The sequence below is a fragment of the Octopus bimaculoides genome, chromosome 14 (genome assembly GCF_001194135.2).
Source record: "Octopus bimaculoides isolate UCB-OBI-ISO-001 chromosome 14, ASM119413v2, whole genome shotgun sequence".
Classification (NCBI taxonomy): Eukaryota; Metazoa; Mollusca; class Cephalopoda; order Octopoda; family Octopodidae; genus Octopus; species Octopus bimaculoides.
In genome coordinates this window covers 27,503,212-27,529,254 of record NC_068994.1, presented here as the reverse complement: position 1 = coordinate 27,529,254, position 26,043 = coordinate 27,503,212, and the positions used below count along the sequence as shown (strand labels likewise).

The window sequence follows — 26,043 nt, the reverse complement described above, 5'->3', positions numbered from 1 at the left end:
ATATATATAACAACATTAAGTAGATTGAAAAAAACACATTTTTAATGCAGATTTATACAACACAAAAAGCCAACAATATACAAATTGTTCCATATCAAATTGATTGTGATATCAGATATATCTGAAAGTTTATGCTAACATAATTTTTTCAAGGTGATCCACTTACTTAGAAATGAAGCAAGAATCAAAATTTTAGCACCAATACAGGTAACTAATTAAATACAAGGAGAGAGAAGGTAGAAAGATAGAAAACTGAGATGAAATATGATATGTTAAAAAAAAGTCAAGTTTGGTATTTAAACTAAAATGACCTCAATGGACTTTGACTAAAAAAACAGATACAAACATAAAGGGTGAGTAAGTAGAGGTAGGTAGCTGGCTTTTTAGTTCATCAAAAAGTGTATTCAAAAGATCACTGATGCTAGATAAAGTGCCATAGGCCTAAATTTATAAATTAGATATAATTAGAAATACAATGATTTAGGAAAGTAAGTTGGATGCAGCTCATGGGAAGTAACAAGACATGTTCATAATAAAAACAATGAATTCAAAAACAATATTAGGGAAGCTAAGATCTAGGCACAAAGGAGTGGGAAAAAAATCAAGGATGAAAAGAAAAATCAAAGAGATACAAGTAAAACCTATCAAATTACTACTTCAATCATAGAATATAAAGACCAATATGGTAAAAAAAAGAAAAAAGCTACGAAGGTCAGCAATGAGAAACACTAGAAATTACATAGGTAGCCCCTTTATTTAAAGGAGAAGTTACTATAAATAAAGTATATTTACTTGGGAAATGTTTGAAGGTTTTTCTATACCCATGGGAACAGTTCATCATGAAATTGGTTCTAGTAGATAAATGTAATTTTGAGGCAGCTTGTATTTCACACTCCAGGTGCAATGAGTCCAACTGAGAAATTGATAGCACTTCTAGCATACCACCTAGCAATATTGATAACAACCCAGCTAACAACTCTGTTTTACTACTTAGTTCTAATAACAGTGTTAATATCAATCTTTGTAATTACAACATAAGTGGTAATAAAAGTCTTCTTAATTGTAGAAACTGGTTTAAATTCCTCTAGGAAATGAGTGCTTAAAGAAGGATTTAATCCATCAATGTACAGCTGGAAATCTTATATACAATTACAACATAGGTTACTATGCCACAAATGTCAAATTTAGGTTATATAATCATCTTCTTACTAATCTAAGTAAATACGTATGAGATTTAAAGAACAAGAACATTAACTATGATATGCAATAGTTTGAAAATCAATCAAGACTGTTCAGAATTTTTTCAATATATGGAAAAATAGTTAAATTTGCCTTGATTATATATCTACTACATAGGTTGTGTGTGTGTGTGTGTGTGTGTGTGTGTGTGTGTGTGTGTGTGTGTGTGCTGTACCTAGAATTGGTGAATGGTAGTCTGTATCAGCCAGCATGAATCAGACTGAAATATAAAGAGAAGTGATATACGTTTGGACAGTGTGGTTTAATGTAGAAACTGTCGTGGTAGGTTTATGTGTCTGTCCATATATATATATATATATAATAGCTACACCATTAAATCCATATTACTGTTATACACATTACCTTGGGGAGCTATCAGAAGATTTTAGTGGATGTCAAGGTTCATCACCCAATGAACCTCATCCACAAACTATTAAATATATACACAACCTCTAGCATGACCTCAATATGGATTTAATGGTGTTGTTTTTAAAATATAAATGAAAAATATATTTTTCATTTACCCAATAAATGGAAAATGCATGCTTACATTTCTAAATGATATAAAGTATTGAGATTAAATGTGTGTGTGTGTGTATGTATACATACATACACACATACAATTTTGACCATTCTCTGATATATATATATATAAAAGATACATATACACACACACACACACACACACACACACACATACATATATATGATCATCATAATTTTGCATCTGCTTTCCATGCTGGTATGGGTTAGATGGTTTGACTAGAACTGCTAAGCCAGAGAATTGCACCAAGTTCCAGTTTGATTTGGCATGGTCTTTTATGTGCCACCAACACGGGTGCTTCTATGTGTCATCGGCACAAGTGCTTTTATGTACCACTGGCACAGGTGCCAGTTACATACCAGCATCAGCAACAACTATGATTTCACTTGACTTGATGAGTCTTCTGAAGCACAGCATATAGCCAAAGGTGTTGGTCACTTGCCATTGCCTCTGTGAGGCTCAACATTCAAAGATCATGCTTCACCACCTTATCCCATGTCTTCTTGGATCTACCTTTCCCACAGATTCGCTCCACATTAAGTGAACGGCACTTCTTTATACCGCTGTACTCATCCATACATATTACATGTCCATACCAGTGCAGTCTTTTCTCTTGCAAACAACATCTAATTCCTCTTATACCCAGTTTTTCTCTCAGCACCTTTGTACTAATTCTTTCACACACACTCTCACTGCACATCCAATGGAGCATGTTCACTTCATTTCTTTCACGTCTTCTTTAGTCTTCTGCATTTACAATCCATGTCTTACTACTATGCAGTATTTCAGTTCTCACACAAACATCATACAATCTGTCCCCCATTCTTAGGGAAACAATCTTTGTTATCAACAATGGTAGTAGCTCCTTGAACTTTCTCCAACCAATTCTTACTCCCAAGTTAAACTTATCGCCCCTCAATTCCAGGTTTAGCTTCCATGCCTGGAATTTCTTCTCTAATTCTACTATAAATTCAGCTATGAGAACTAAATTATTAGCATAAAGGATTACCCATGGACAGCCAATTTTAAACTCTTCAGTGATGGCTTGTAGGACTATGATGAATAGGAGTAGACTGAGGACTGAACCTTGATGGACTCCTAAATCCACACTAAACTCATCACTGAAATCATTGCCAACTCTCACTTTACTTACAACATCCTTGTACAAAGCTTGAACTCCATGCACAAGCCATTCATCTTCACCTAGTTTCCTCAGAGTCTATCAAATTACTGAACATGGCACCTTGTCAAATGCATTCTCCACATCAATGAAAGCCGAGTATAGAAGTTTATTATTAATCAGAAAATTCTCTTGCAGTTGCCTAACTAGGAAAATTGCATCTGTAGTGCCTCTTCCAGGAAGAAAGCCAAACTGCATTGCATACAGTTGCACTTTATCATGGATCAACTGGGCTATAACTTTTTCCATGAACTTCATAAAGTGGTCTAAGAGTTTGATTCCTCTATAGTTGTTTCTCTCTAAGATCTCACCTTTACTCTTGTAGCAGTTCACAGTGATACTACTATGTGAGTTATTGGGTACAACACCCTCCTAGATGACTTTATTAACAATTTGTGTGATAATCTTGTAACCTGTTTCCCCAGATATTTTAAGCATCTCTGCAACTATCCTTGATGGGCCTGCAGCTTCTCCCCGCTTCATATTCTTGATTACTTTATCTACCCCATTGCTGTCCCTGTTTATCCCATATTCCATGAGTTCTCCATGTTCAGCAGCCTTTCATAATAGCACTTCCACACCAATTTCACTTGCTCCATATCAGTGGAAAGTTTGTTTTCATCATTCTGAACATACTTCTCACCATTTTATTTCACATATTGTCTCACAAACCTAAACACTTCCTGCCTCTGATATTCATTTTGTAGGACGTATGCAAATCTCTTCCTTTCTACCACATTTTTAGCCAAGTACATCTGACACCAAGATACTCTTCTAGTCATTATATAGTACTCTCAACTACCATCATCTTTCCAGTCTAAGCCTTGAGTGTTCTATTAGCCTTATCATTTCACCACCATGTTATTTTTGGCTTGGCTGGGATTTTGCTCCAACCATGTCACATTTGTAATCCTAAAAGGTTATTTTGTAACAATTCCCAATTGTCATCTATGCTACATGTTTCTAAATCTACTTCACACATGAATGTTGATATTTGCATGTGTTAAAACCAATTCTTGATAGCTAGACTTTTAGTTTCTAGACTTTCTTCTCTATGCTGTTTTTCTTTTCTGTGTCAACCTAGATCTAACACAGAAGTCACTAGCCATATACACTGCAAAAACTATTAATGTGTTAACCAACAAGTCCACTGAAGTTACCAGCTACAATAATGAGATCACTGTTATTCATTGTTGAAGTAGTCTGTAGAAGGGTCTCTTGAAATGATCCTTCTGTTCTCCTGATAGACCCACTTGTGGGGCATATGCTATAATAAATGTTGCTATTGTGTTTCTTATGATTAGTTGTAACTTAATTATCCTATCATACACCTTGACTACCTTTATTACCTTACCTATTCATCTCTCAGTATACCTACACTGCTTCTGCCATCACTATTGCCTACCCGAAAGAGTTTGAACTGCTGTCTTCTACCTGTGAGAAGTTTAGTTAAAAATCCCTTCCATCATACCTCTTACATACAAGATACGATCTTTGCAATCTCACTAGACTGACTTTTCATTGTGCTTACATATAAAGTAGCTGTTCTAATGTCTTGGAACCTATATACAAGGTGAAGTAAAAAGTAATCCACAATTTTGTCAAAACTTTCTTTAGTTTGGCCACATTATCTTCAGCACTCATATACTAAAAGGTGGTACTTTTATGGTTACATAACTGAGGTTTGACCTTGATTGCTCCTGTTTTCTCTTTTATGTTATGTAGTAAACATGGCTGTTCTGCTGGCAGTGTGCACCAAAGAAGAACAGAAATCAGTAATCTGATTTCTCTGGTCCGAAAGTGCGTCAGGGGCTGAAATTCAATGCAAGCTTTCAGTACAATACAGGGAACAATGCTCTACAGCACAGAAGTGTGAATGAGTGGATTGAGAAGTTTTAAAATGGCCAGACAAATGTGAAGCACAAAGAGGGAGCAGGACCCCATCAACCTCCACATGATTAGAAGATTCAACAAGCTTGAGAGATGGTTCTGGTAAACTAACAAGTGACCATCAATGAGGTATACCACCTCATTCTCTGCAAATCAGTCATGGTTCTGCATACAAAAACATCCATGACAAGCTCTGTTTCTGTGAAGTCTATGAGAGATGGATGCCAAGAGAGCTTAGCAAAGCGCTCAAGTGCAATTGTGTGGAGATCAGTCAATGCTTACATGATCACTACAATGATGAAGGTGAAGCTTTTTTGGAGAGAATAGTCACAGGAGATGAGACCTTGCTCCATCACTTTGAACCAGAATCCAAAAGGCTGAGTATGCTGTAGAAACACCAGGAATTGCCAGTGAAAATGAAATTCAAGATTCAACCTTTTGCAGGAAAAGTGATGCCAACTGTTTTTTAGGATACAAAATGGCCTAGAAATGAGGTCTGCAGTCACCAGTGAAATGCTAGCCAATAAAACAAGGCAATACCAGGCAGTGGCTCTCATGGCTTCTTATCTTAATTGATTGGAAGTGTTATCATGTACATTGTTTTGTCTTGGTATAAAAAGATGGGCTACAGCAAATATTCTGCTCAATACCACAGATTTGTTTGACCTTAACCAGTTGAGCATGTTCCATAGTGGCTGATGATATGTGCATCTCTGATCACGAGCAGAAGTAGTGGGAGAGCATCATAGCCATGTGTTGAGAGGAATTCTTTGGGGTTTGCATAATTCACCTCTGGAAACATAGGTGTTTTGCTCAACATCCTCAAACAACCTTTATTCAAGGACCTTTTGAGCGGGATGGGCTACTCGACCTGAAGAAAATTCTAACTTGGCCCCACCTGCAAGATCATGCGCTGTTTATCTTGATATGAGATCACCATGTCGCGCACATATGGTTGTGATGCATGTGCCTGGTGTACCCTTATCAGACGGGTAGTCATGATGGGTATACTGGGCTTCGTATATTTTACCCCAGTGTCACTTTGATGGCATGCACTGCTCTCTCACTCAATAATAATAATAATTATCATTATTATGTCTTGCTCTCATCCCTTTCTAATGCATGCTTCTTTATGCACTTCACACCTGCAGTTCCTGCACTATTCTCATTTCATCAAATTCACCATGAACAGGAATTTCACTGGCAGTGGAGTCATGTAGCAGGGAATATTTAGCAGTCAGATCACTATATCCAGTGTTATGATTTACGAGAATATTACCCACATGATCAAAAAATCTGACCAATGCAGACATAGCCTAGAACTGGCTCCAAAACAATTTCATCTTTTTGCACCTTTCTGAGCCTACCTATCACTATAAATTCAGCACACTTTACTATTTAGACAGACATCATAGGAGACAGCCAACAGAGATGGCAGACAGCAGCTGACCCAAGCTGACAACACAAAGACAATGAACAGTTGGAGGATGAAAGACATGAGAAGTCAGAAGCAGGGCAAGCAGCTAACTATAATGAATTATTGGCAACAACAACACAATGACCAACAGCTAACGTTTTGACTGCTGTTACAGCTATATCAACTTAAGAACAATAATATCCAAACTCTATTGATGTTTTTCATAGTAACGACAACATTTGCTTTTTGTTTATGGAAAGAATAAATATATTGTTTATCAAAAATCTCAACAAATATCAGCTTTCTTCTTCATAACAAGGATATCAGATTTGAATATTATTTTAAAATGTATCTTTATATTTTCTTTTATCTTATTTTTATCTTATTTTACTTGGACTGTGGACATGCAGGGGAACAACCTTTAAGGATTTTTAATTGAATTAAACAACTCCACTACTTTCTTTTAAGCCTGATACTTATTCTATCAATCTCTCTTGACAAACCACTAAGTTATGGGGATGTAAAAACTTCAACACTGGTTGTCAAGTGGTAGTGGTGGACATACACAGATGCACACAGACACATGTAGACACACACACACACACACACACACACACACACACATATATATATATAATGTAAACAAACAGTGTGTGTATTGTGTTGCATGGATATATCAAGGGTTGAACAGAAGGAACATAAAAAGGAAAGCAGAGCAAATGGAAAACTAGGTGAAAACTTAATGACCAGGAAATTTAGGCAAAAACACAATATATGGAATATTCATGGCTGATTTCCTCATCAGTCAATGATCCAAAATATCAGAGTGGTTTTGCACCATTTACCATTGAGACCTCTCAGTCTTGGAGGTGCCAGAGCATTAAGCTTCTGGGAAAAAGCTAGCAAATGTATACAAGGACGGAAACAAACAAGACATTATATAAATACAACACACAAAGAATTATGTGTATATTACAGAATGAAACCCTATGGCTATACAACAGGAGAAAAAGAATAATTATACATATACCATAAATACAACAGAAAAAGCTTTTCGGCTATTGAACGAACTTAGTGGTGTGGCACAAAGATGAAATGGAGAAAGTTCTAGAGGGCATAGCAGGAGCCCTGATCAGCATGATCAGTCTGGTCAGGGTCAGGCCGAAAAAAGAACAGCACTGCCTTGGCCAGACACCGGGCACATGGTAGGAGAGAGGAAGTGTTGTAGAGAGCAGAGGGGTTAAGGGAGGAGAGAGGGAAAGAGGGGGAGACAAAGAGAGAGAACAAAAGAGCAGAGGGACTGGAGAATAAAAGAAAGGGAAAGAAAGTGAGAGAGAGAAAGAAGAGAAAGGTACAAGAATGAGTGAGTGAGTGAGTGAGTGTGTGTGTGTGTGGGTCATTGTTCAGTTTTATTTCAAAATTTCTTGCCAGGATGTATGTATGTGTGTATGTATGTATGTATGTATGTATGCATATATGCATGCATGCATGCACATCCGTATTTGTGTATGTGTGTGTAGAGGTTAATGCAGACTTGAAAACAAAGCTGGAGATTATTGAAGCGTAATACTGTAATGGTTATAGTGCCACAGTAGTAATCTGCTGTTATAAGAAGAACCAAAGTCTTCACAATAATCATTTCAGTTTAAGTGCCATAACACATTTGATTCAATATTTTTGAAAAAAAAACAATACAAAAAATACAAACAGAACAAAACAATATTCATCATGAAATCCATTCAAGTGGATGACCTTCTCTCAAAGATGATAGAATTGCTGTTGTCAAAGAATCACCTGAGAAGAAACTCTATAGAAGTGAGCAATCATTGGTAAATGCAAAAGCAACTCATTGATTTTTAATTCATAGAGAGTTGTTATGGCAAAAGTTTTTTTTATTCTGAGAGTTATGTAAAAATTAGACAACAGAAGTTGTGAAAAGAAATAATGCTTGCACGCATGCATATATATATATATATATATATATATATATATACATACATTCATATGTGTATATATGTGTGCATATATAGGTGTGTGTATGTATGTGTGTGTGTATATGTGTATGTGTGTATATATATATATATATATATATATATACATATATATATATGTGTGTGTGTGTGTATGTACACACACACATACACAAACACAGGGTGCATTCTAAAAGTTTTAAGACTTCTTCAGGAAAGACAGTTATTAATTTCAAAGTACAAAGCTCTAATCTCCTTCAAACTAGGATCCTCTGACTGCAATGCACTTATTGTAGTGCTTCAGCCACCCTTGTGAATGCCTCATGGAAGTACTCCAAAGTGAAAGTGTCAAGAACTGTATGATAGCTTCCTTCATCTTCTAAATGACTGTCCCTGAGGTTTTCTTTTAGTTTGGGGAACAATCAGAAACACAGGGAGTAAGGTATGACTGCAGAAAGGGTGAGGGATAGTTTTGATGCCCATCTCTGTCAAGTAGTTGGATACCAAGATGCTCATCACTGAGCATCCTGGGAACAAATTTTGTGCATGTTCAGATCTCTATGAATAATTCTATGTACAGCTGCCAGACCAACTCCAAACCAAGTGTGTTTTGACTTTATAGACACAAGATAATATTCATCCAGAAAATTGTGAATTTTCTCAATCAGTTTTTAGGTTCTGACAGTCCTCTTCCTCCTACAATTCTCATTGTCTCTCACCTCCTCTCTACTATCCTTGAACATCTTGTGCCAGTAAAAACAATTAATCCATAAGCAGTATGGAACCTTTCATAAGTTTCTGTAGCGTTTTTGTCCAGTTTAACACAAAACTTTGCATAACAAGCTTCCAAATGTCACAAATGCCTTCTGCAAACTACTCAGCTTTGACAATCAGCATTTAGCAAGGATTGTTCAAAATGGTGTAACAATCATCTCCTTCAATCTGGAATCACAAACCTCAGCAGGTCAGCTCATTAGATGTAATGATATACTAAAATTACAATAATCTAGAACGTTTATAACTGCCACTTCTGAAAATGTCTCAAAATACTGGAATGCACTTTGCATACATTCATTAACATTAATGTTTATTTTTATGTCAAACTATAATGAAAATAATTTAACATTAAACTGAAGAATTACTCAATACTTTTACTTAGAGTATATACTTATTAAACTTTTACAAGAAGTGGTAGTTGACAGTAACTTTGAAGCTTCAGCCTGCTTGTAGTCCGTCCAATGAAGGCTAGCTGGCTGAAAGCTCGAAGTAACTGTATCCCTCTTAATAATAATAATAATCCTCTCAAGGCTTGAAATTTGGGGAGAGAGGGCCAGTTGATAAGATCAACCCCAGTACACAACTGGTATTTAATTTATCGACACCAAAAGCATGAAAGGCAAAGTCGACCTTGATAGAATTTGAACTCAGAACGTAGTGGCAGATGAAATACCTATTTCTTTACTGCCCACAAGGGGCTATTCACAGAGGGGACAAACAAAGACAGACAAACGGATTAAGTCGATTATATCGACCCCAGTGCGTAACTGGTACTTATTTAATCAACCCCGAAAGGATGAAAGGCAAAGTCGACCTCGGCGGAATTTGAACTCAGAAATACCGTTAAGCATTTCGCCCGGCGTGCTAACGTTTCTGCCAACTCACTGCCTTTTATAATAATAATAATAATAATAATAATAATAATAATAATAATAGTAATGATAGTAGTAGTAGTAGTAGTAGTAGTAGTAGTAGTAGTAGTAGTAGTAGTAGTAGTAGTAATTTGGTCAGATAACAGCAAACACAATAAAGGTGCCTCTTGGTTGCCAGAGGTAGAAAGAAAGCTGAGTGAGATACCTATGTAGGAGGAAGTGATCATCTCTTTAGAAGATGTAGAAAAGGTGACAAGGAAGATGACCAACTGGAAAGCTGTTGGACTAGACATTATTCAGAGATTCTTGTTCAAAAAAGCTAAAAGACCTACATGGAAGATTGCAACAACATCTCAGCTAGGGTAGTCAAGGGTAGAACTGTTCTGGTGATGGAGGATTCACAAAAGGACAAGAAGTAAGTGAATTTTGGCTTAGTGCCTTCTTATCCATAATGTGGAGACTTCTGACTGGCATCATAAACAATAATATTTATAAGCACCTTTATATTAGGTTTTCCGAAAATAATGGCTGCTCTTAGTGTTGTGTTTTGAAACGCAATTTTATCATAGTATTTTAATCATATTTTAGGTGAATTTTGACAAACTTAATAATTGATGTATGTACTTTAATAATTTTCTACTTATTTCAGACAGAAAACATTCTTGAAGAATAGGCTCCCTTAATTATGAACATGACGAAAAAGGACCTTTGCTTACTTTTCTTGCATGAGTTCAAACTTGGGCACAATGCCCCCAAACTGCTGCCAATATCAACAGAGCATGGGGAGAAGAGTCTACAAGTGATTGCACAGTACAAAGGTGGTTTCAGTAATTCCTTAGTGATGATGAGAGCCTTGAAGATGAAGAAGGTAGAGGATGGTCATGCAGTCTTGACAATGAACAACTGAAAGCAATTGTTGAACAAAACCCATGTCAAAATGTCAGAGAAATGTCTCAGGGAATCAGTGTTGGTATTGCAACGGTCTTGTGCAATCTGTAGAAGATTGGTAAGGTGAGAAAGCTCGATAAATGGGTACCACATGAGCACAATGAAAATCAAGAAGTTCGGCATTTTGAAGTGTGCTTGATGCTCTTTCTGCAAAACACCAATGATCCTTTCCTTGACCGAATAGTTACTTGTGATGAAAAGTGGCTCCTTTATGATAACCATAAATGATTAGGTCAGTGGCTTGATTGTGATGAGTCCCCCAAGCATTTCCCAAAGCCAAAGTTGCATCAGCAAAAGATTATGGTGACTGCCTGGTAGTCTGCAATTGGTGCTGTCTATTAAAGTTTTCTGGAAGCTAATCAAAGCATTACAGCTGAGGTTTACTGGAATCAACTTACTGAAATGCATGCTCACTTGCAAAAAATGAGACCTGCATTGGTGAATCAGCATGGCCCAACTCTGCTCCACGATAATGCAAAGCCACATGTTGCAAGAATGATGCTACAGAAATTCACAGACTTGGGATACAAGACTTTACCACATCCTCCATATTCTCCTGATCTTTCACCCACTGACTACCATTTTTTAAAGCATTTAAACACGCTTTTTAAGTGATAAAAATTTCAGATTCAAACCAGAGGTGGAATCAGCTTTCAAAGATTTCTTAGCATCAAAGCCAATAAGTTTTTATCAACGAAGCATAAATAATCGTGTTGATCAATGGCAGAGATGCATAGATGTTCACGGCTCATATTTTGACTAATCAAAACATTTCTATTGGTAATTTTTCCAGAATAAAATTATGTTTCTGAAATTGGCCATTAATTTTGGAACAACCTAATAAAGACGATCTACCTAAGGACTAACAGAAAGGTTGCTGCAAAAACACAAGAGGTACAAAAGACCTGCCTTCAATCAACAAGACAATTTTCAAAAATTGCTGATTGTCATTAACAAATCTATCTGTGATTGGCTAGACTATGAGTGGTGTTGCACCCAACATTGTATCACTAATTAAGAATAGCATGATTAATTGGAGAATTGTTTTAACATAGGGAAGACAAGAACTAGGTGAAATAGTTATTAATCAGGTTATATTTCAGGGTGATGCTGTATCTCCATTGCTATTAATCATCATCATCATGCTACTGCCCTTGATCTTGAGGAAAATGAAGACAGGCTATAAACTATCCAAAGATCAAGTGAGGCCCATCAATCATCTACTTAAATTCTATGCCATTATAGAAGATCAATTGGGTTTCGTTATCGTACAAACCATCAGAATTTTCACTTGGGATATTAAAATGTCTTTTGGTCTTGACTAATGTGCTATTCTGGAGATGAGGAACAGTAAGAAAGTGGAAAGCACAGGTACTGAACTCCCTAATGGATGTGGACTGTGATGGGTATAAATATCTGGGAATACATTAACTAGAACAAAACCTTAGTACAAAGTAATAAAGATGATAAGAGAAGGATACATTCAGTGCATGAAGAAACTTTATAGATCTAAGCTGAGAGGGAGTTGTAAGGTATAGTGTAGGCATAGTAGAATGGATAAAGGAGAACTTGACCAGCTTAGCTCAAAGAACAAGAAGGATAATGACCATGGACTGGTACTTTCATTCATGTGGTGATGTATCTAGGCTGTACTTTCTCTGTAATGAAGTTGGAAGATGGTTAATCAGTGTGGAGGTGTGTGTAAGATCTGAGTGCAGTTCATTGCATGAATATTTACAGTTATGTCATGAGTGGATGCTGAAGGCAGCACTAAATGAGAAGGTACTAGCAGAAACAGAATCTTTGGTTGATTTTAAAAAGGTGCATGAGGAGAAGGTGGGATTATGGAAAGGGAAACCATTGCACAGAGTGTTTTTACAAGAAACATAGAAGCTGGATGGATCCATGTGATGGAGATGATTGTAGACTGGGTGTCTGAGAACAAATTCTGTCAATACTCTATTGACTACACATCAGAATCACCATTGTGCAGAAAGTGTGGGTGGAAGACTAAAAGTCTAAGTCATTTTTTTAGGTAGCTGCACATGATTAGCACAAAAATATACAGATGTCAACATGACAAAGTTGCTCTTAGATTGTACTGAGAACTTTACAGGAAATACAATCTTGCGTCTACAGATAAGTGGTATGACCATATTCCACAGGCCTTGGTTGACAATGAATGAGTGAAGCTCATGTGGGACATGACTATATTTACTGACAGGCTAGTGGAGCATAATTGCCTTGATATCAATTGTGCACAAAGACACACATGAATGGGTCATGATAGACATCACTGTTCCTGCTGACTAGAATGTCACTGAGAGAATGAGGGTAGACAAATACTAGGATTTGGCATGCCAAATATGGGAACAACATAATTTAATAGCCAAAATTGTTTCTTCTGCTACCAGTGCACTTGGAACAATTTCAGAGAAGCTGGATGCAATACTTGAAATTTTAGGCATGTTAGATATTTAAGGAGTGTACAAATGGCTGTGGTGCTTGGAACAGCTCATGTGTTGAGGAAGGTGTTGTGCCTCTGAGCTGCAGGCAGAAGCTGAGGCATAATTACACACAACCCTACCATAAAAGATTTATGTGTTGGAGAACGACAACAACAACGATAATAATGATGATGATGACGTAAACATTATCAATATCTTATACTTAATGTATATGTGTTTATAAACATTAGTAACTAAGGTATTTCATTTACAGAAGAGCCCTTTAAATAGGTATAGTGTTAAAAACACAGTATACTTCAAAGCTAGGTAAAATAAAATCACCTAAAAAGAGAACAATTTTGTTTCACCTAGCTTTGAATTATACTGTACTTTTTAACACTATATGTCTTTAAAGGGGCTTATCTTTGATGAGATACCTCAGCCATCAGTGTTTAATAATACACATACATTCTTTATATGAATATTGATAATGTTTACATTACTGAGCTGCTTCTAACATGAAATTTGAATATTGTAATAATAATAGATCTCTATGATAGTGAAAGAACATGAGGAGCAAAAAGCAGGACAAGAGCAGGGATTAGAAGGACCAATAAATCCTCACAAATGAAATAGCTGCCTGGAGGAAGGTAAATGTTATTTTATAGAGAGACTGTTTCAGAAAAAGAAAGAAGCCTACTACTACACCCAAAGAAGATGAGAAGAACTGAAAGAGGAAAACTATATAAAGTAATGAAAACGATGGGCAAACTGTTACAAAAATCTACATTGAAAGCATAACAGATCTACAAAATAAACAAAAGATCATAGATTTTGCAATTCCCTATGATAGCAGAGTCGATACCAAGCAAATTGGAAAAAAATTAAGAAATATCAGAATCTAGCTAGAGAGCTGAGGAGACTGTGGAAGATCAAGATAACAAATATTCATGTAGTAATTAGTGCACTAGCACAATATACAAAATGCTACCTAAAAGACTGAAAGAAATTGGAACTGAAACTCACATTGTTGACCTGCAGAAAAATATTATCCTATATTCTGCGGGAATCTTAAAGAAAACTCTTAAGATTTGAGGAGACTTCTCACCAAACCTCAAGATAAAATACCTACTAACTAAAATAGCGTCCACTAGTGTTGATGATGATGATGATGATGATATATACACGCACACACTTATTTTTAGCTTTACATACATACATACATACATACATACATACATACTAGTGCTGCTGGCACAAGAAAAAGCACCCATTCACACTATAACGTGGTTGATGATAAGAAATGCATTCACTCATAGAAACCATGCCAAAGCAAAAACTGGAGCATGATGGAATCCTTGACGCATTAGATCCTGTCAAAACTGTCCAACCCATGCCTGTTAAATGATGAGATGATAATATATATACTGAGTGGTCCAAAAGTCACGCACCAGAACAGTTGACATTTTAACTATATTATGTTATTATTATTATTTTATGTTTGACTTTTGCTTTACATTTGTACAAGTTGGCTCCAAGTCTCCCCCAGAGACCTCAAGAGACAAGTTAGAAATTCATGTTGGTGTTATGCTTAGGGTGCCATATATTTGGTTTTGTACATAGTGTTGTTCTAGAGAATGTTTAAGAAACCATAAGAAAATTATGTGTTTGTTTTAAAATTTGAGATTACAGAGACAGTATTTTATGTAGGATATGGGCAGTTCCCATGAGCACTATCTTTTGAATTTCTGCCATTTTGGGGTTTCGTGGTATCTAAGCTAGGTAGCAATCAGCCCCTTTTGCTCTCATTCCTAGGGCACCTATGACAACAGGTATTGTTTTAGTCTTCAGGTTCCACATTTTGCTAATTTCTATTTCAAGATCTTGCTCAGTTTTTGGTAGGTCTTGACAGATACGTTTATATCGATTGGGACAGTCATATCAATGAGGAGGCATGATTTTTGTCTGAAGTCTTTCAGTATGATGTCTGGCCTATTTGCATCTATCTTTCTGTCAGTTTGAATGGTGAAGTTCCAGAGGAGTGAGATGTGATCGTTAACAAGCACTGGAGGTGGTTTGTGTTCCCACCAGTTTTTATCATGGGGCAAGTCCAGGTTTTTGCAAATTACCCAGTGAATATATTGTGCTGCTCTATCATGCCCGTTGAGATATTATTATTATTATTATTATTATTATTAATTTTGTTCATCATGTACAAGTATGTGTGTATCTACCATTATTTTAAAAAATTTATTTTATTCAATTTTAGAAAAATTATGCATGTCTTTGGCAATTCCAAAGTGTACTGAACTTATTTTGTGTGTGACTTTTGGTCCACCTTGTATATCTGCAGCATATCATACAAACATTCTGCTAAAACTCCATTATCTTATATTATTTTGTATCATATTTTGTAAGCAGTAAGAGTATCCTTGGTTAGAGGTTTCTAATGGATCAATCACTTATTTACTGTATTTTTAGCAGAGAGTGTCAAGGCATAGTTGTGTAGCTAAAAAACTTGTGCATTATAGGTGCAGGCATGGCTATGTCTTTGAGACATTTGCTTGGGTTTAGTTCCACAGCATGATACCTTGGACAAGTGCCTTCCACTATAGCCCAGGCTGGTCAAAGCCTTGTGAGTGAATCTGAAAGCTGAAAGAATTCCATTATATATGTGAGTGTTTGTGTATATTTGTGTCTCCATGACATCACATGATTGTTGTAGAAGAATGTCAATCATATCCAGTATTCTGCAAAAAACATTGTCTGGCCACAAGAAAATATTACTTTGTTTGGAAACAGGCGAGGGTTGTTGACAGGAAGAGTATCCCACTATAGAAAATCTGTCTCAATGAGCTCTGTCTGACCGAAGCAAGGGTTAAAAGTGGGCATTAAAATGATGATGATGATGATGATTATGAAAACGATCTCAAATTTAACAGATACTACAGAGTAATTTTTGTTGAAAACCTCAATTTATTGATTTCCTTACTGAGGTTTATATTTTTTAATAAAATATATTGGTGAATGACACACACACAGTATACATATTACCCAGAACAAATGGTGACAACCTGAAACAGTGACAGCTCTTTTGTTTTGTGCAGGTGCTATGATAGCAGCTACTTAATGTACACCCTTTTGTAATGTGGTCAAGGAACAAGTGGAGACATCATATGGTTGAAATGTCTCTTTAATTTCATCTTGTTGAGGACATAACGCCTATGGTGCCATGATAAATATGAACCTGGTACCTGTAAAATTGTTGGTGTCATGGCAGGTTGAGTGCCATTCTTAATGCCAATCATAGTAGAAACTGTGCTAAAAATGTAACTTTCAAGTGAAGCATGATCTTCTAAATTGTCTGGAGAAGGGGCAAATAAACTGAATAAGGAGTGACTTGGACCATGATGATCTATCCAATCTGTGCCAGAATATGTATGATGATGAGGAGGAGGATGATGAGGATGATGATGATATAGAATATATATATTCTGCACAGATTCCACCTGCCAAATTTCATTCACAAATCTTTGATCATCACATGAGTGAAGTAAAAGACACTTCTTCATGGTTCCTCGCCATAAGACTGAATACAGAACTGCATGGTTTCAAAGTGAACTTCTTTCTCATACTACCACAAAAGTTCCATACACTGTTGCCCCTTTTGATAGCAGCTTTGTATCCTTGAAATTTACAAATTTCTCTCTTTGGCAAGTTCTGGAAGGTTTATCAATGCTAAACAGAACTGAAGGTATTTGTTTATAGATATCTAAGGGTGATCCACTACCCCACCCCAGCTGCCACTCCCATCTTCCTTCCTTACAAAAACTTATACTCACCCATGTGACTTATTGAAATACTGGTTCTCTGGGCAATCAAAAACTGGTCTGTCAGGGTTGTACCACCTGGCAGGTACACATTCTTCTTCTTTAGTTTCACGCTCATAACCAAAGTCACTGCAAAAGAAACCAATAGTAGTAGTAGTAGTAATAGTATTTCTAGCAGCAGCAAAAGAAAGGAGTTAATATAGATACAAGACCAGTAATTTAAGGGGAAGATGTTAATTGATACTATCCAGTCCTGTAGTTTATTTTATTGACCTAGATGCTGTTGGCATTAGTGAAATTAGAACTCAGAATGTAAAGGCAATGTGAGACATTTTTTCAGACATTCAAATGATTCTACCAATCTCTCACCCTAAATAACAATAGTAAATATTTGTAACATAGGCACAGGGCCTGGCGTTTAGAGGAAGGAGTTAGTCATTTAAACCTTCCTTAGTGCTTGACTGGTACTTTATTTCACCAATCTCAGAAGGATGAAATGCAAAATTTATCTTGGTGGTTTGAACTCAGAATGTAAAAGTTTGTAACAAAGTAATGGAAACCATTTTGTCCAAAGCATTAGCAATTTTGCCAATCTGCTACCATAATATTATTAATGATAGTAGAATTGAAGTGGGAAATATGCAGGTTGTGGGCAATGAAGAAAATTGATGTGATACCAGTAATGATTGGTGCACTTGGAAGTATCAGCACTCAACTACCAACGTGGCTCAAAATAATTGGCACAAATGTAAAGATAGAACACCTATAAAAATCATCATTGCTTGGAACTGCAAGAATTCTCTGCAGGATTCTTGAAGCATGGGAGTAAACAAGTGTCTGCTGGCTGTGGGCAGCTGACACTTTCCATCATACCCATCAAAATAAGCTAAGAATTTTCATGATGATGATGATAATAATAATAATCATAATAATAATAATAATAATAATAATAATAATAATAATAATAATAATAGTTCTTTTTATTAATGACTAAGGGTTCACAAAAAACATTGGGGATGGTACATGACAATACAGTGTAGGGTTACATAAAAGGCATGTAAAGAATAAAAAACAGTAACAATATAAAATTATAACAAGGAATAATTCCACAAAAGTGGGGGATTTTCTAAAGCTGCTTGTGGAGATCCCATAAAACCACAGTTACTCTGACCACAAGGGCAAGTGCCCTCTCCATAACGTCCTCCTTCAACCTACAGGTACATGCTTAGAGAAGGCCCATTTATTCAGATCATTCTTGCAACATTCACTCACCTTTCAACAAAATTACTAGGAGGCAGCACTTCCCTCTCAACCTTCACTTTCATTTTCAAGTGAAACTTGTAAAAATTGATGAGGGCTTGGCCAAAGAGGAAAATATCTGAGTTCAACCCTTTCAATCTGGTTCACCACACAACATCTGCTAAGGCTACCAGGCCTTCTCAGCCAAAGAAAGGTGGCAGGACAATCTTCACAATGGACTCAGCCAATAGCCACATATATCCTACACACAACAGCAGGTGTTCATGATAAACCCACAAGTCAGCAATGCTTGGGTAGTGGACGAGAGCATACTGAACAGTTTCTTCACTCTGCATGCATCGCAGGCAAAGCCAACTGACAGCACTTCCATGGTCAGGCAGTAATATATAATGAAGGCAATGTAAGCATTTGCCATTTCGGCCCAACCTTCAGGGATAGCTTTTTTTTTTCTGGGTGAGATTACTCACCTTGCTCATCACCTCATCCCAGTTCTTTTCCATATGGAGATCCAGACCAAACCAGATAGTGAGCAATTTAACTGGTTCCTCTGTCTAGCATCCCACAATGTTATTGAAGTGCATGGACCTGCTTCTCTGGGTGCTGAGCTGCAGGCCCACTGACTTTTCTTGGTTAATTTTTGTTCCTGATACCACTTTGTATTCTTTTAGAGCAGTGCTGATCAGGTCTATGTGCTTGGTATTTGGTTTTCTCATTTCCTAGTTCATATGGGATGTCTCTCAACACCCCCAATTTCTACAGTAGTGGCTCTAGAGTCAGTACATACAAAAGAGATGAGAGTGGACACCCTTGATGGACCGAGCACATGATGCTGGATAGTTCTGATTGGTAATCATTCACCTGAACTACCAAGCAGAAGTCACTGTACATTGCAGCAATCCAGCCATGGACAACAGGACTTACACAAGCCACCATGAGAACAGCTGCCATGTATTGGTGGTTGACCCTATCGAAGGCTTTAGACTAATCCAAACTGATCAGGGCCCGACCCATGCTTGCTTCTTTACCCACCCTGTCTATGATGTATTGCATGGGGTGGAGGTTGTTATGGATGAATCTGCTTGGGATGGCTCATATTTGTACATCACCAATTAGATCCTTGACATGCACCAATCCTTTTGCAAACACCTTGGCCAAAATTTTGAAATCTGCATTCAGCAGCATTATGGGCTTAAACTTTTCTATTTGATCCCCCTTGTTTGGGTCCTTTCTTAGCAGTGCCATTGCTCCTTGACTCATAGAACTAGGAATTCTCCTGTTCTGCTGCCAGTTATCGTAGATATCTGCTAAGAGGCCACCAAACAAGTCTGGCATATATAAGTGAAGTGCACAGGACAGACAATCCAAACCAAGTATGCCCGTCTCCCCATGCAGCCCATCATCGCATACCATATTTTCATGGCTGTTATCAGCAGCTTGCTATGCTCCACCCCCTTGCCAAGAGTCATGGCATACTGTCAAAGTCGGCACTAAAGTCCATCTTGCATTCTGGACTGCCATTCATCTCAAACAGTTGGGTGAAGAGCTGTATAATTGTTGCACATATCTGCTTGGACTTGAGTACTGTACACCCATTTTGGTCCACCAAAAACCAAATTGTGGCTTTGTTGCCTATTGTGCCTTTGTAACTAGGACTCATTGAGTGGCTTTCATGCCCTCATTTCTTAGAGCATGCACCTTAACTTTGACCATACATCCTTCATGCTTAGCATTGAAGAATTGGTCTAAGGCTAATCTTGCCACCAGCACATTGGTTGCAATACCTTGCCTAAGTACCTCTTCTAGTTTCTACATTTCTCTCTATTCTAATCCTTTCTGTTGCTAATGCTTTGCTAAGCCTGACTGATTTGTTGTTGATGATTGAATCTGTCAATGCCATCTTACCTAATTTGCTAATCAGCTCTCTGTAACATTGACATGCCAGTAGTGACACATTCAGCTTTGAGTAACTGGGTCCCTGCCTATGAAAGCTAAGTCAACCATGCAGATCACAAACTTGTGGTCCGTATCGCTGACAATTTAAAAAGTGTACAACTTATACCATTCTTCCCTACTGGCCTATAGAATACTCTATCTAAATATGACCTAGATGACCCAATATGGTTTGTCCATGTTCACACCAGCACATTTGGGAAATCCAGACAGTTTACAACCCACTCTTCTAATAGCTAATCCCACACAACTTAAATGTGTGTCCAAGATAGTGTTCCAGTCACCCATTAGCATTAAAGGTTGAAATGTTCCTAGGAAAACTTCCAAACATCTGAAGAAATCTGGTTGTACTGCTCCTGTCAGAGCATAAGCAGCAACCAGGCAATGTACATTTATACAGCCTATTCTGAGTAAGGCTATGTTTGTCAGAAAGAAGGAGAATGAAGAAAATCACCCCATTTCTGTGGAGAGACAGAAGTTTTTGTGGATGTCTTTACAATCATTTCTTTGGAGAGCCTTTTATTAATGGTCCCATGGAAACTTCCCATTCCTTTGAGATATTTTGCTTTCAATTTGTTGCAAGTTTATTGCATTGTGTTTGTAATTTTTATGTCAATAGGGGTGTTATGGGGTGGTGGTGCGATGTATTCATTTAGAGTAATGTCTGTGTGTTTTTGAATGTTTTATTAGGTAGTTGTTTGTGTATATGGTCATGAATTAGTGATGCCTTGGAAGTGCTGTTCATGCTGTTGGCCTGGATTGCTATGCGTTTTCATTTGTTGAGGTGCTTATAATGTTGGTGGTATTTATCTTGTTGGAGATGTTTGTAATTGCATTGGTGGAGGGTGTGTGAGTATGTGATGGTCTGTTGGTTTCCACATCTCCTCCTCGAATCTCTTTGTTTTTAGTCTTGTACTGCACTTTTCATTTTGTAATTTTTTAATTTTTACTATTATGAAGATCCATTCTGGCAGATTTCCAAAACTGTTTTCCTTGCTACATGAGGTTGTACAGTCAATATAATCTGTGGCAGAAGGGAGAGGTATGTCTGCACAGTCACACATTTTGAGGCTAGTAGTCTGGTTGACTGGTGTGGGTGAAGCTTCTCTTGGTTTCAATGGTGTAGGCGTTGTTATAGTTTCTCTTGGGTGTGGTACCATTGCTTGCTGCTGATGTTGCTGAATGGATTTCTCTTGCTGCTCTTTCTGTTGATGATGTTTTGGTTCTGGATGCTGCTGGTTTTGGTACTGATGCTATTGATGTTGTTGTTGGTGGTGGTGCTACTGTTGTTTTTGATGTTGTTGTTGTCTGTAGCAGTGGGGGTTTTCTTTTCTTTTCATGGGGTAGAAAGTATTTAAATGGCTTGTTTTACCACAAATGTGGCATCTCAGCTCTTTGTCCTCTGCTGCTACAGATAACTGGGTTTGGTTAAGTATGTTGATCAGATCAGGGATGGTTTTCATACTGATCAGGTCAGGAGGTAACCATGCTTCTATGCCTGTACCAAACCAATTCTTCTCTCCCATTTTGTGGACTTGCAGAATTTTTATTGTCTTCTATACTGTATAATATGGCTGCTACCAGTAAAGAGATGTCCACTTCTGGTGATACTTCTGCTACCTTTATTTTAACAATCTTCTAACCAAGGTATATCATAATTAGCCATAATCCCTCAGTTTTGAGAGTTGTTATGTAATTTTCATTGGGTGATTCTTCAGTTGAGAATCTTACCTCTCTTAGGTGAAATAAGATTTTAAACCACAGACTGGTCTCAGGTATTTTTCAATCTGGGCCTGTGTCACTTGCTCCAGTCTCCTCGTCTTTAATGATATTCATTTATATATAATTTTCTTTTTTCCTTTGTGTCTTCTTGCACTTTCCCCAGTATATTAAGAAAGACTGTGCTGCCATCATTTGTTAAGTGCAAATTAGTGTCACTCAACATTTTTTTTTGTCAACTCAACTTTTTCCATTTTCTGACAAGCTTGTATGAAGCCACTCCCATTCTGCTTAGAAAACATAAAGACTGTTGTAGTACTTTTACCAATTAATGTTTATGGTGGTGGTGGCTGCAGCAGCAGTGGTGTTGGAGATGGTAGTGGAGGTCATGCTTGGGTCATTTTTAAATATATCTTGCTTGCCGCTGCTTCTGTTGCTGTTGTTGCTGCTGCTACTTCTGTTGCTGTTGTTGTTGATGCTGCTGCTTCTGTTACTACTGCTGTCTGTGATTCATTTTTTGACCACATTGACAAGTGGTGGGGAAAACAATGTCATAAAAGCTATTCCAACAGTTATTGCTTCCCTCAATTTGGGAGGCCATATTGATATTTTTGTTTTAAAGTATTAAACTTGCAATTTTAAATTTCCAAATGCTCCTCCAAGTAAGTCAATGATAATTGGACATTTCTAATATTTATAAGCTCCTAGAGACAATACCATGCTGAATGACATCTGATGGAGCTAGACTGGTGAAACCTAGAAACCTACCAAACTGTAAAAAGAGGAATTCTGTGTGTAGACTCTGAGAAAAATTTACCTTTCAAGATGAAAATATACCTAAAATAATGACCAGTATCTACTTGTATTGTGTGTTTTCATATCTGAAAGAGACTATATGTTTGATGCCATTTTAAAACATTGTTGCATTCTTGTTAAATGCTACAACGTTGCTGAGGTGAAGGTGTTGATTATGGATTATATGGTCAGTAATTCAAACTTTACTGTAGCTAGTCTATGATACACTGTGCAAAGTAACCTTTGTTCAGTTTGCTTGGCTAACAAAATAATCTTGTTCTACTCCTACTTTTACCAATTTATTAATTTAGTCTTTAGAAGTATAATGAGATATGAGAACAAGTGTTACAAGGAAAAGCACGAGTAAAAAAACATATGGGAGCTGTAATCAGTTTCTATTATGTCTTTTATATCCATTGGAGATGAGGACTTACCACTCACAAATTGTGGTTTTTGGTGTTAAACTCCAAGTCAATCCTGCTCAAGTAGACCTATGACATAAGGCATTCCAATCATGACCCTATCATCTTTTCAAAAGAAATGTAGGACTAAATTATCTTGTGGGTTTCATGCTTATATAGGAAAGTAGCATGTGATTTGTAAGGATATTTGGTAGCTATTTCTAGCAGGCTAAGCAACTATTTAGAGACTGTATCACTAGTATAATTCAGCTGTGTAAAATCTAACTCACCATTCAAAATCCTGCTTTGTACATTGACATACTGTGATGTTGATTGGTCTCTCATAATCCCTGCCATTATTACATTTAGAGAATTGTTTCTTCCTCTCGAAAATCAGTTTCCTACCAAGGATGCATCCTTTGGACACCTGCATATGTAAAATAGAAAAAAAAAGGAAAACAATAAAATTTAATAAAACAATAACAACAGCAAGTACAACATATTCTACTTTATTTGTCAAATATTTATAATTTGTGATATTGTTTCAGTCCTCTGCTAATATGATATCAATGACTGAACATTTTGAAATTTGTAGAATGTGTAGAAGCCCAACAAAAAACTGATCACCCTTCAATTACTATCTATCCCACCCCTCCCACTCATCTCCCAATTCTCCACTTCTACTACAACCTCTCTTGACCCTTTTGATACCAACCCGACTGAAACCGCCTCTGGCTCTACAATACAAATGTACTGTTTTCAAAAGTTCTGAATTAAAATCTTCCACCAAACCTTATTCATAATTTATGTTCCTAACACTAACTTAATGATAACTAAGTTATTTTACTAAATTCTTTGGTATATTTAAAATCAATTGAAACAGAGAATCTGAACAGAAATATGGAAACAAAAAGGTTAATACCCTCATTATTAACCCCTCCCTCTTCCTGAACTAGCTCTCCTACCTCCTCTCACCATTCCCTGTCTTAACACTCCCCATAACCCAACTGACCCGTCTACTTCCTTCCTCTAATATAGCCAGCCCTCCACTTTTAATCATTCTACCTTTGAACTTCTCTACATTATGACGAGCTACCCAGGCTCCAGTTATCTGTTTTGGCATGGTTTCCATGGCTGGATGCCCTTCCTAAAGTCAACCACTTTACAAAGTGTACTGGTTGCTTTTGTACATGGCACTGAGATGAGTATTTTCTACATGACACTGAAATGGGTGCTTTTTACATGACACCAAAACGAACATTTTTTATGTAGCACCAGCAACCGTGAATCCACAAGACAAAGACCTCTCAGCTGAGAGAGGAAATGGAGGGTATGGCTGTAAAAAGGCATACCTGTATGTATGGATGGCTACTATTTTACTTAGCTCAACATGTTCTCTCAAGCACAGTAAATCACCAGATATCTCGGTCCCTTGTCATCTCCTCTGTGAGGCCCAATGTCTGAAAATCCTTTCTCACAACTTCATCTCATGTCTTCTTAAGCTACCCCTTCCACAGGTTCCCTCCATAATTAGAAATTGGCACTTCTTTATGCCACTGTCCCCATCCATATGCATCACATGATCATACCAGTTCAGTCTCCTCTCTTGCACACTACATCTGATGCCTCTTATACCCAATTTTTCTCTTAAATTATTTACACTCTATCATATGTGCACACTGACATTACCCATCCAGTGGAGCATGCTGGCTTCCTTTCTTTCAAGCATTTGAATGTCCTCTGTAGTCAGCTCATGTTTCACTGCTATGCAGCATAGTTGTACATATATAGGCATCATACAATCTGCTTTCACTCTGAGGGAGAGGCCCTTTATTACCTATGACGGTAATGATCTTGTCCAGCCCATTCTTATTCTAGCAGCTACACTTTCAGAACTCCCTCCTCCACTGCTAACTTGGTTGCCTAACTAACAGAAGCTATTTACTATTTCTAAGTATCCCTTGGACATTTGAGGAAGTCTATTCTCTGTGCATTCTTAATGCTTATTATACCTACACATCTGTCACATATTTTGTTAACCTTCCCATGACACTTATGTGTCTATAGCTTGCACTGGGTACATTGTATATATTATATCAGTGTTTCTGTGTGTGTGTGTGTGTGTGTGTGTGTGTGTGTGAGTGTGTGAGTGTGTGTGTGTGTGTGTGTGTGTGTGTGTGTGTGTGTGTGTGTGTGTGTGTGCATGCATGCACATGTGTGTGTGTGTTTATGCCTGTGTTTCTCCCCCAACCCAACACCATTTGACAACTGGTGTTAGTGTGTTTAGATTGCCATAACTTAGAGGTTTGGCAAAAGGGATTAATAGCAAAAAAATAAAATAAGTACTGGGATCAATTTATTTGACTAAAACACTTCAAGACTGTGCTCCAGTATGACCACAGTCTAATGACTTAAACAAGTAAATGATAAAAGACAAAAGATTATATGTGATTCATGTTCTGCTTTTTTACTTTTGTCTAATAAGACGAACATGGATTATATGTGATATGTTGTAACATTACATAATCAATAGTTATACTCATAATGTGTTTGAATTCTGTGTTGTGGAAATGATTATAATAAAGGAATAAATGTAATGCCATAACCTCCATTCTTAGATTTACTGTATCATACACTATGACTAATAAATTCTCTCTGGAATTTTTGTCAGTATTGAATGGTTTCTTTTAACAAAAACTGTCCATTTCTATGCTCCCTGTTAGCCAGTATTGACAGATACACTGACTAAAGAAACTGCTCATATTTCTAAATCCTCTTTACCATGATTATATATATATATATAT

At 37.0% G+C, this 26,043-nt stretch overlaps 1 protein-coding gene across 1 annotated transcript in view; it reads right to left on the bottom strand.

Annotated features, from left to right (window-relative positions):
• LOC106878084 (VPS10 domain-containing receptor SorCS3) overlaps positions 1–26,043 on the bottom strand; it is a 1,235,712-nt gene that overhangs the window by 147,622 nt on the left and 1,062,047 nt on the right. Inside the window, exons 15-16 of the mRNA XM_052972785.1 lie at positions 23,530–23,666; positions 17,127–17,243 (exon numbers count right to left, since the gene is read on the bottom strand). Coding sequence (XP_052828745.1) covers positions 17,127–17,243; positions 23,530–23,666 — 254 coding nt within the window. The remainder of the gene's footprint in view (positions 1–17,126; positions 17,244–23,529; positions 23,667–26,043) is intronic.